This window comes from Musca domestica, unplaced genomic scaffold (assembly GCF_030504385.1).
Source record: "Musca domestica strain aabys unplaced genomic scaffold, Musca_domestica.polishedcontigs.V.1.1 8, whole genome shotgun sequence".
Classification (NCBI taxonomy): domain Eukaryota; kingdom Metazoa; phylum Arthropoda; class Insecta; order Diptera; family Muscidae; genus Musca; species Musca domestica.
This window is the reverse complement of record NW_026712409.1, coordinates 19,248,627-19,260,676: the sequence shown is the minus strand read 5'-3', so window position 1 is coordinate 19,260,676 and position 12,050 is coordinate 19,248,627. Positions and strand designations below refer to the sequence as shown.

At 32.3% G+C, this 12,050-nt stretch overlaps 1 protein-coding gene across 4 annotated transcripts in view; it reads right to left on the bottom strand.

Moving 5' to 3' along the window:
- Positions 1–493: 493 nt before the first annotated feature.
- Positions 494–12,050, bottom strand: part of LOC101900151 (putative uncharacterized protein DDB_G0271606) — a 255,183-nt gene continuing 243,626 nt past the window's right edge. The window contains exons 4-11 of one of the 4 annotated variants that reach the window (XM_020036806.2): positions 10,730–11,575; positions 10,458–10,596; positions 9,237–9,713; positions 9,017–9,133; positions 8,573–8,962; positions 8,384–8,486; positions 8,126–8,306; positions 494–6,309 (exon numbers count right to left, since the gene is read on the bottom strand). In XM_020036806.2, the coding sequence (XP_019892365.1) occupies positions 5,980–6,309; positions 8,126–8,306; positions 8,384–8,486; positions 8,573–8,962; positions 9,017–9,133; positions 9,237–9,713; positions 10,458–10,596; positions 10,730–11,575 (2,583 nt within the window). In that variant the 3' untranslated portion in view covers positions 494–5,979. Of the gene's footprint in view, positions 6,310–8,125; positions 8,307–8,383; positions 8,487–8,572; positions 9,134–9,236; positions 9,714–10,457; positions 10,597–10,729; positions 11,576–12,050 lie in introns of all 4 variants that reach the window. The other 3 variants (XM_059131179.1, XM_059131177.1, XM_059131178.1) reach the window with 3 other exon arrangements.

Genomic DNA, 12,050 nt, shown 5'->3' with positions numbered 1-12,050 from the left:
AAGAAATATGTTATTCCGATATCGCGAAAAAATGGCGTTAAGCTGTGGAGAAAATCAACAGATATGATAAACAATATAACATAATGCTATCTTACGATATGGTGTCATAACATATTTGTCCACTACCAACGCCATCTATTGAATAAATACAAAAATGAAATGTCCCATCTTATTATATGCCTTTGTATTCAACCACCACGTTTCTGTCAAAAACTCTTATTATTTGTCTAGGTTTACGACTTTTTCGACGTATGTATGATACCTCGGAAAAGTATGTCATATACGTCAGAGTTTCTGACATATCATCTGTGCCGTCAATATACCATTCAATTCATTATTCAATTTTATACATTTTTTTTAACCCACAACGAATATCAGCCGAAGCTAAAAGTGAAAAATCAAACACTACAATTTTTTCTTTTTATTATGTTTAATTATTATTTTTATTGAATAATTTTTAATTTTATTTTATTTTAATTTTTTTGTTTGTTTCTCTTTGTTGTTGTAGTTTTATGTGTTGTTGTTTTATAATCCATTAAACTGTTACTTTCCATAATGTTGTTGTTGTTTGTTGGTTGTTATTCCTCTTATTCTTTGTGTGGTGTGGTGTGTTTTGTTTCATAACGATAATATTCTTAATCGCCTAAGCCTTAAAGTTCATTTGTTTAATATTAATTTTCTAAAATGTAAGGGGGTGTTTTCTTTCATTCTTCTCATTATATTTTATAATATTTTTAATTGTTTTTTTTTTTCGTTTTATTCTTAAAATCAATAATGTTCACTATTTTGTATTTTATACTACAGTTTATTTCATCAAAATGTTAAACAAAAAAGAGAATTTTCCTTAAAATTATAACATTATTTTAGTTTACAGAAAAAATATTAGTGTAGGAGGTTTGGGGGGATTGTTTTTATTTTATTAATTTTTTATTTTTAATTCTATTTATATTACATTTAAATTGAATTTTCTTTTTCGAGTGGTTTTTTTTTTTTTTTTGTATATTATTAACTGTTTATTATATCTTCTTTATATGCTTTCGGGGGGATCGGAGTTCTATGTTATTAATATATTACATTTCGTAAAGAAAAAAAATACTTAGTTTATTTAAGAAATCGAAAGTTAAGAAAATTATTAAGTTAAAAAAAAATATTATAAAATTAAAATAAAAATTGATTTGTTTTTGAAGAGGTGGTGTTGTTCCAAGCCAGAGGAAAACGATGCTAAATGGATATTGTTTACTAAAATTATTGAAGACTTGTTAAGGAAAGTTTTTTACAAAGTCCAATAGAATGCATTTAGAATCTTTAGTTGTTATTTAATATAATATTCGGAAACTCTTTTATAATTGTACCATTTTGAATTAAAATTCACAAAATATAAAATTGATATTGAATTGGTTTGGTTTGTAATAAAACTAAAACATGTATTTGACGGTCTGCTTCTCAAATACAATACAAAATTGAAAACGCTATTCCAATTAATTTTTTCATATTTTTCATTTTTCTACATTTAATTCAAAATTAAAAAAAAAAAAAAACATTTAAAATGGCGTTTTTCCGCTTTAATTATACGAAAAATACCAAAATTAAGTCTTCGGAATCGATCTCTACTACTTAAAATGTCCTACTTCTCATCTAAATTTTGTGTTTACATTTAAGCCATTTTTGTCTCCACTTCCACAAACTTTGATAATAAAATTGTATTTGAAATATGATTGAAAATATAAAATTCCTCCAGGATTTTCCAAAAATTTTTTCACGTTTCTTTTTTCAAGAATTTTTAAAAAAACACAACTTTCAAGATTCCCCTTTCATTTTCTAAAGAGAGAAAGTATTTTAAGAAGATACTTATAAAAAAAGTTAATTTTTTTTAATTTCTTGATTTTCTGCTTGAGAATTTGGTCTGGATAATATTTTGAGACGTTACTAAACAACCTATAAATTTTTAGCACAATTTCTATTTTTGTTACAAATGTTTGCTTTTGTAATTCAAAACCGGTTGAAAGACTTAATATGAAAATATAAATAAATTCTTCCTAAATTTTTAAGTTAAAAAAAGTCAAAAAAAGCAAAACTTTCTTAGTTTGTTTCTGAAGAGAAAAGGTAGTTCAATATTATTTTGAAATAATTTAAATTTTTTTCAAAATCTTTGATTTCCTGAATGAAAATTCGGTTAACATTTGAAACGGGAATAGAAAACTTAGCTTAAAAACCTTCAAATTGTTTCCTAAGATTTTATTGGCTGATATAAACTACACACTATTTTGACATCTGGCTGAGAAAAAAAAAAACAAGAAATAATTTGATAGATGTTTAAGATCACTTTTTAAATTTTATTCAATTTGAATTCATCTGCAGACCTTGAATTTTTTTTTTTTCAAAAATGTTTGGAATAATAAAATGGCGGAAGTTTTCTGGGACCCAAAGTAGCATGTTTCAAGTTTATTTCAAAAAGTCAAAATAGTTCTCATCGTCGATTTCCAATTAAAACAAGTTACTATTTTAAAAAAACAAAAAAACGTTTGTTTTAACTCCTTTTTTTATTGAAATTTAAAATTCTTTCATTATACAGATTAATTCAAGCTTATTTTTTGGAAAAAAAATTTAAAATTTTCACTAAAAAAATTTAAATTAAAAATGTTCTTGTTATCAATATGGAAAAATATAATGGAGCTTTACTAAGCTCAAAAAAAACTTACAGATTGTTTCAAACTTAAAATATCGTTTTTTTTTTTAATATTTTAAAATTTTTATCAAAAAATTACCTGAAACTGCTTTTCTCAACTATGGCATTATTTAAAATCTTTATTCGAAATCTTGGAAAGTATCAACTTATTTTGACAATTAATCTGGATAATTTGGAAATTCATTTAAAATATTTAATTTTTTTCGGTGAAAATTGTAAAAAAATCACATTTTAAGAAAAAAAAATTGAAAAAAATCTAAAAATTTTCGAAATCACTTAAATAAATTATTCAAAATTTAGTTTAACCTGAAATTTCCCCCTTTGAAGAATTTTAAATATGAATTTTTCAGTTTTTTTTAATTTTTTTTTTTTTTTTTTTGATATCATAACCGACCTCTTTGATTTTCTGTAAACCGACTTTGAGAAGGAAAGAAATTAATCGAGGGTTCATAAGTCGATTTTTCATTTTTACTGCCACTCTGGAAGTTTGCTTTAGCTATACTTTGAAAATTTGCCTGAAATTTTTTCTCTTTGAATTGAAAATGAGAATTTTTCAGTTTTTTGTTCAAAGATTTTTGTTTTTTGATATCATAGCCAAACTTTTTGATTTTCTTTAAATCGACTTTGAGAAGAAAAGAATTTAATCGGGGTTGATTTTTCATTTTTATTGCAATAGCTATGCTTTTAAAATTTAAACTTTAGAAAATTAAGAAATTTAATTTCGACTTGCCGCAAATTTTCCTTAAAAAGGGTTTTTTTTTTTGAAGTTTTGCACATATTTTTTTAATATTTTATTTGCGCTGACTTTGAATTTTCTTTAAAAAAATATTTTCTCCTTTAAAGCTTTGTTCATATTTTCCAACCTAATTCCCAAAATTCGTGGGACATTATTGTATTTTAAAATGTTTCTAAATAAAAAAAAAGATCTGACAAAAATTAAAAGAATAATTTGGAAGGCAACTTATCCCATGTTTACTTTAAGACTTTTCGCAGGGTTAACCTACTTTAAGAGGATTTGTTTGAAGTATCAGTAATGGATATGACAATTTCAATGCAAATCCAGTGGGTAAATTTTAAGATTTTATTTTTGCACATTTGAACTTCTTCCCAAACCAAAAAAAAAAAAAAAAAACAAGAAAACCTAACAAAAAATAAAAGAGTAATTCGTGTATTTGTTAAATTAAACAAATTTAAAGCTTTTTATTGAAAAATGATGAAGAAAAAATACCGTTTTTTTTTAAATTATTCTTAAAGATGGGCTTTCAAAGTAGAGGTTTTCATTACTTTGAAAATACTCCGCTAAAAATAAGTTTCTTTTTTGTGGTAATTTGAATTCTATATTTATGTGATATTACATTTAAAGAATAACTATAATGCTACACTACTACAATACCAAAAAAACTCAAGAAAATTTATTTATTTATATAAAATACAAATTGTATGTATATAATAGGATAGTAGCTCACAAAAAATTCGTATAGAAATATATGTATGTATGTTTGTAATTCATTGTAGATCCCTTCCTTTTATTTGAAATGGTTATGATTTTTTTTTGAAATTTCCAATTAAAAATCAAGTTTTTTTTTTATAGAATAACACCTCCTCTTCAAAAATAATCAACAAAAATATCTAAAAAAATGGAACAATTATAATTACATATGTTTGTTTCTTTCTTTTAATTCACACAAAAAAAGAAGAAAGGAAATTCTTAAAGAAAATAATGAACATTTTTTGTTTGTGTTTTAAATTAAATAACAGTTTTGTTTTGTTTTCTCTGTTGTTGTTTTTTCTTCTCTATTATCGTATAGGCTAGTTTAGGTATTGAGTGAGTTGTGGTTATTGGTTGTTTGTTTGGTATTACAACTAATGATTGAAACGCAAGAAGAAAACATTTAAAATAAACTCCATTTAAAATAAATCTTTCTTTGCTGTTAACTCTATTTGTTTGTTGTTGTAGTATTTTATTACAATAGTTCTTTTTTTTCTTCTATTTCTTATAAAAAAAATCCATACTTAAAATTATGAAATAATAGTTTTCCTTTTTTAAATAAAAATAATAATAAACTTAAACCTTAAAATTAGAGAAAAGAAAAGTAAAAACACCCAAATAATATCCACATCCGCATCCTGCTGTCCAGCTGTTACTTTTATAACTCATGAATCATACAAAAAAATGGGAAACATAGAGACAATTTATTTTGGAGCCATCATTTTACCTCGGTTCATTTCAGTCAGTCATAATGGGGCGGGGGGAGGCTAATAAACAAAGATCACATCAAACAAGTTTGGAGAGACCCCAAAACATATGGTTGTTGGTTGTTGTGATCTCTGTTAAAATTCGGACCACCAAAAAATTACTTTGCATTCTCCAAAACATAAAGTATTGACATTTTGATTATTGTTTTCAATTTGTGGTTTTGAGAGTTCCAATCTAGAATACGTTTCGTCGTATTTTAATGAAGTAAATTGTTTTCCTTGCAAGTGTTGTTGAAGTCACCAAAAATGTGAATTGATATTCTTTGAAAATTTAAGTGTCTATTCAGTTTGCTGTAGAAGTTAGAAGATTGTGGTATCTTGTTGTTGTTGTTATTGGTTTTGGTTAAATCTAAATAAATTGGTATACCTTGTTTGATTTTATTATGTTTTTCCTTTGTGTTTTTTTTTTGCTTCTTTTGTTTAACATTATTTTCATGTTTTGTTTTAATTCTTCATGATTTGATTTAATTATTTATTATTAATAATTATATTGTTTGTTGATTTTTTCTGTTTTTTTTTTCTTTTTGTTTTCATTAAATATAATTTAAAAATATTTCCATTTTACACAATAATTCTTCGGATTTAGATTCTAGTGTCTCTTATAACTTGATGTTGTTATACTCCGTTTTGAATTGTGGTTTGTTGTATTATTCTTTCAGATTAAAATTGTTGTTGTTTATATTTATATATATAAATTGTATGTATATCCTGTCTGTCTCTCTGCCTTATCTTTCGGTACGTGTGTATGTGTAGTTATCAATAGGTCAATCAGTCCCAAAAACAATGTTGCTGCTTTTGCTCTTCTGTGTGAGAAATTGAAACGTTGCCACCAACAGCGTTCAACGTTTCGATTTTGATGTTTTCTTGCGTTTGTTGGCGACGGCGGAGCTGGTTGCACTATGATGGTGTTGCTGATGTGTTACTGTTGTTGTAGTATGATGATGTCCACCGCCGATACTTAAATTGGCTGCTGCTGCCGCAGCCGCTACAGCAGCGGCCGCAACTGTAGCTGCTGCTGGTACCACTTGCAGTGATTCTCAACTTCTCTCGGGTGTACTGTGATGGTGATAGATCTGCTGAATTTGTTGTTGCTGCTGTTGCGATGCCGCTGCGGCTGAATTGCTGGCGTGCTGTTGTTGAACTTGTTGTTGCTGACTCGACGAGGTAACAACATCCTGTTGCTGTTGGATATGTTGCGCATGCTGCGATTGCTGTTGCTGCTGATGATGTTGCTGCTGCTGCTGTTGTTGTATGTGGACTACGTGTTGTTGCAGATGTTGTGGTGTTTGGCTTTGTTGCGGTGTACTACTGCCACCGTGCTGATGCGGTGATGGACTATATTGGAATTGTTGCTGAAACATAGGCAACTTGATAAATTTTATGTGTTGTTGTAATAATTGTTGAATTCAAATTAAGGGGGAGTAGTAGTAGTAGTAGTAGTTGTGTTGTTGTGTTGAGAGTTAAACAAAAAAAAAAATAGAAATATAAAATAATAATGAGATTATAAATGAGATGTGACACAGCAGCATTATGAAATTATAATAAAAAAATAAATAAATGTTAAAAATTCAAAATATTAAGAGCTATATGGACTTTGAAAATTTGTATGGGAATGTCGTTAATTTTATTCTGGAGAGGGTGAGATGAAAAAACTGCAACCAACTTCAGACTGCTGTCATTTGTAAGCCACTCGTCCGACGGCTTTTAAAATTATTCCAGTGACAGCTCATTACATTGTTTACAAGCGTACAAAGGCATTTTGGTGAGAATTTTCCAGAAAAAAATTATTCGTGATGGAATTTAAGCGTGATAGTGTGATTTCTCTATATTTGGCTGGAAAACCACAAGTGGCTATCGTAAGAGCACTCCAGCATTTAAATGTGAATAAATCTTTTGTGTCTCGTACCATCGCTCGTTACTGGTTGCGTAGCCCGACGTCAAGGAAGTGAACGGAAGAAAACAGCAACATCAGCAGAAATGGTTCGAAAAGTAAAGAAGCGACTTGATCGAAACCTGCCTCGCAGTGGCCGAAAAATGGCTCGTGAGCTGAACATATCGCAATATTCCATCCGGCAAATATTGAAAAATGAGCTCGGGGTAATCAATCAATCAAGTCAATGAAATTCGAAAAAGTGCTAGAACTTACACCACAACAGAAAGAAAATAGACTCAAAAGAGCTCAAGAGTTGCTTCGCTTAGCCGAAAGTGGTAAACTGCCGAATTTGGTTTTCTCCGATGAGAAAACATTCGTTATCCAGCAGTTTGTAAACAAACAAAATGACCGTGTTCACTTGACAAAGAGGTCAGCTGAAAATATGCATCTTCGGTTGGCCACCAGAACTCAAGCGCCGGCCATGGTGATCGTATACCGAATTTTATCGCGAAAATATTCTGGAAGGCGTGGTATTAAAACCTTGGGCACGCAAACATTTTGACCGCAGACCTTGGACACTCCAACAGAACTAAGCACTATCGCACTCAGCACGCGCCACCCAAGGATGGTTACAAAATGAGGTTCCTCGCTTCATTTCCAGCGCACAGTGGCCACCGAAATTTCCAGATACCAATCCGTTGGACTATTGTGTCTGGAGTATTTTGGAAAAGGTTGGCAGTTGGCAAATACCAAAGCGTCGATCACCTCAAGCAAGCGCTTCGGCTTCGAATATGACAATTTTCAAAAAAAAAAAAAAATAATAATAAAATCCGTTAACAGTTCTGTTAAAATCTTCAAAGTACCGAATGTAGCCGTTATATTAGAGTTTATACGAGATGTGGACCTGCATAGGCAGCTTTTGTCATAAGCCATTACCAAAATGTGGACCTGCACAGACAATTTACTGTCATAGGCTATAGTATCCATTACGAACTTCAAATACCAAAATTTGAAACAATTCCCGTGAATAATGCCGCTAAAACCATAAAAATGCCGAATATCGGGAGGTACCGTTATATGGGGGCTAGACGAAGATGTGGACCTGCACAGACAATTTTCTGTCATAGGCTGTAGTTTCCATTATGAACTTCAAATACTAAATTTGAAAAACAATGGTCGCCTAGAAATCTCCAATTTAATATTTCAACCTACCAAACGACATTTCCATACACATTTAAAAAAAATCCAAACTTAAATACACAAAAACACACAAAAAATTAGTGTTTTCAAAATCATATATTGCAACTTACCGAATTCTCTTGACTATGCTCAATAATTTCAATGCTACCCGATGTATTGCCCGATGTATTGTTTATGGAAGTTCCACTCGTATTGGAAACATCGTATTTACCACGTTTAAAGCGGCCATACAAAGAGCTATAGGGTAAATTGTAATGAATAGCAGCCTGATTGATGGACATTTGGCCAATGCTGTTAACAAAAGTAATAATTATGATTAGTAAGCTCTCCAATGCGTGTCATAATTTCAATTTGAAAACACTTCTTACCGTACTGAATTCAACGCTTCATTCATAGCATCTTCCGACCAGGGAGTAGGATTTGAACGTGATAATTCGATGCCTTCTCGTTTACAACGGCCATAGAGGGTACCTTTTGTTTGCAAAAATAACACATGTTTATTTTTGTTTTCCAGTCTCTTAATATGTATTGTTGTAATTTCAATATAAAACACTTACCTGTCGGTATACCGAATTCAGCACTTGCCTTCTGTACGGATGTATGACCCGCACGTATGGCCTCCAATGCACGCTCCAAATCATCAGGTGTCCATGTCGTTGGTGCGGCATTGAATGGCGCAGCCAGTCGTATACCCTCACGTCTTGCTATCTTATACAGCGTCGATGAAGGTATGCCAAAGGCTTTCGATGCTTTATTCGCTGATATTTGTCCAGAGCGCAATGCTTCCAAAGCATTGTTCAGTGAGTCTTCGTTCCATGATTTGGTGCCTCCTTCCTTCTTCGGTGTCTCAATGCCCATGCGATGGGCCCGCTGCCATAGTGTGGTGGAGGGGATGCCATAGGTAACGGATGCTTTCGTCAGACTCATGTTTTGATTCTTCAATGCATCTAAAGCTGAATTCATATCATCTTGTGTCCAAGTTTTGGGACCATTAAACTGACCTTTCATATCTCCACCGTGCTGCTGATCTAAATTGGTGTAGTGTGGTTCGTTTTGATCATGTGGTGAGCCATTGGCAATCATCATTGAATCATCGCTCGTATCAGAGTTATACATATCTGCAAAGGAAGTGGAGAGAAACAAATATGTTTTTTAAGTAAGCCTCATTCATATGCTGTAAAAATCTAAGGGGGGTATAATCCACAATTGAATTGAACTTACCCATATGCCCGGTGGTCATCATATTTACAATTTCCGGTGTTATTATCATGCCCGGTTCATGTTTTATTTGGCTCGGATCAATCTCCATCACTGTTGCTCCCGTGATGTCCTGATGATGCTGTTGTTGTTGGTGGGCTTGTTGGTGATGCTGCTGCTGGTGTGATTGTTGTTGCTGCTGTTGGTGCGACTGTTGCTGTTGATGACTTTGATTTTGTGCCGCTGCCATCTGGGCATGCAACTGTTGCTGTTGAGCTTGATGGTGGGCGGCAGCTGCAGCAGCAGCTTGTTGCTGTTGAACTTGTTGCTGCTGCTGTTGTTGCTGTTTGGCATCGAGGACTTCACTTTTTATATGCTGTACCAGATTCGAATTTGATTCGTCACCGGTTTGATGGTGCATCGAGTGCATTGGAGATTGATCGAGCCGTTGTATCATGTGTTGGGCCAAATGATTGTCTATATCGAGCGGTTCTGAGGGGTCTACGAGTGAAAAGAGCAAAAGTTGAAGCGAATAAGTACAAAGAATTTGCACAAAATTATGGAAAAATATGCACCCCAGAGACGAACTATGGCGGATAGTCACATCAATGGGGTAGGGTGGGTTATGGATAAAAAACTAGGGCTATATGGATATGTTCAATTGCGGATATTTGATAAGTGATAATAAAACATATGATGTTTTCTTGAGGTGCAAAATATTAAACCAAAAAAAACGACTATTGATTGTCGTCAAAATGGGAATGTGTGCATTAAGGAATATATAGGCGTGTTCAATTTGCAGCTATTATAAACAAATAAACTAATTATATAAATAAATAATAAAGCTAGTTTTAAAAATAAACAGAAACACATTTAACCGATTCTCATCAATATTGGGAATCCTCTTTGGTAAATCATTATAAGATTTGTTACCTTTTACTGAATTGTAAAAGGGACGCAAAGCTTTTTTTTTATTTGAATTACGCAAAACAAAACTTATTAAATTTCGTTAAAAATGAGTTTGCTATAGAAATCACAATGTTGAAAATAAACGCAAAAGAAGATGAGCAAATCGATAAGAAATTTTCTAATGTTTGGTTAAAAAAAATATGAAACACTCTTTCTCTTCCATTCATTTTCTTTCGACATTGTAAATTTGTATAATTTTTTTCTTCCTACCCCATTCCTCTATAATGATATTCGATTGAATGCATTTCTTAAAATAATTTAAATTTCTCAACTCACTTGATAAATCTCTGGTATCCGTACTGGGGTTACATGACAAATCCACATGTTCTGTAACCGTAACTGGTGTCGCTGATGGTGCCGGTGGCTCGGGGGCAAAATCTAAGAAGCCCATTGGGACTCCCAGAATGCCACCATTCTAGAAAATAAAACAAGAGAAAGAAACTTATCAAATCATGTTCGTTTGGAATATAAAAATAGGCGCACACTGCATGTTGTCACCCATTTTATTGATGTTCTTGCTTGCCGTGTATTTGACGACGGCTACTTACCATTCCCATGCCTAAACTAGTCATATTTTTATCTTTTCCGTCTCTAGCTACTACAATTTGTGTTACAATTGCTGTTCCCGGTGTTGCTACGGTAGTTACACCACCAGCATTATTCGATGCCGAGGCCGAAGATGCAGATGCTGGCGAAGCGGATGATGCTTCAGTTTTGCAAATTTTCTGTAAGGTTGGCTTTTCCGAATCCGATTCCTCGCCGGTGTTTATGGTTGAGCCACCTTCCTGTTGTTGTTGCCCGCCTGCTGCTACACTGGTTGTAACTGTTTGCACACCCGACACCGGTATATAGTTTCCAGCCGATGTCTGTTGTAGACTAACAATAGCTGTTTGATTTTGATTTGAAATTAGTATAGCTTGGGGATGCTGTTGATTCTGTTGCTGTTGTTGTTGCTGCTGTTGGGTCTGTTGTTCGTGATGTGCCAATAGTATGTCCGGTGATTTGGAACGTTTGCGTACCCGGGATTTACGACCACCGCCAAGTTGTTGATGTTGTTGCGATGAAATGGGTGTCGAGGTTACCAGTTGTCCGGCAGCGGCCAATTGCTGTGAACTATTGGGACTGACGGCCTGTGTGAGTACAGCTGTATTGGCTAATTGTTGTTGCTGCTGCTGTTGTTGTTGCTGCTGTTGTTGGTGATGATGTTGCTGGGGTATGGGTGGTGAGGCTTGACCCGGCACTACCGTAGCATTGACAATATTACCAACTACGGCTTGCTGTATATTCTCGGAGACAGTTATTGTGGCTGTGGCAGCATCATTCAGATCATCAGCATTTTCGGCGGTTTCACAGAGACCTTTGATTTTTAATTGCTCAGCAGTACGCAAGAGACCCTGTAAAGAGAAGATAAATAATAAAAGATTAATAAGTAATTCAAATGAATTTGTTTTTGAAATTTAATAAGAAAAAAAGAAAACAATCTTACAAATTTACCCGCTAAATGAAAATACAATTGTCATCTCAAAAAGTCACCTGTTTGTGAAAGAGGTCTATTGTGAATCAAGGTGTCGTGGTTTGTTTAAAACGCATCGTAAGGAAACCGTAAAACAAAATTTATTTATTTATCTTTAATTTATAAATAATTTAATATTTTATTAATTTATTGAGATAGAAAATAGCAATTCAAAAAAGAAATGATTTGCCATTTCTATGATCACCTGTTTTGCTATACTATTGTGAATGACATTTTGTGTGAGGCTATGTTTTAATTAGCGAAGCAGCAACGTAAAGTGTACGTAAGCCAAATAGAGACACATTCTGTTAAATTTTAAACATTTTTTAAATGATTTTGCATTGTTTAAAGCTATT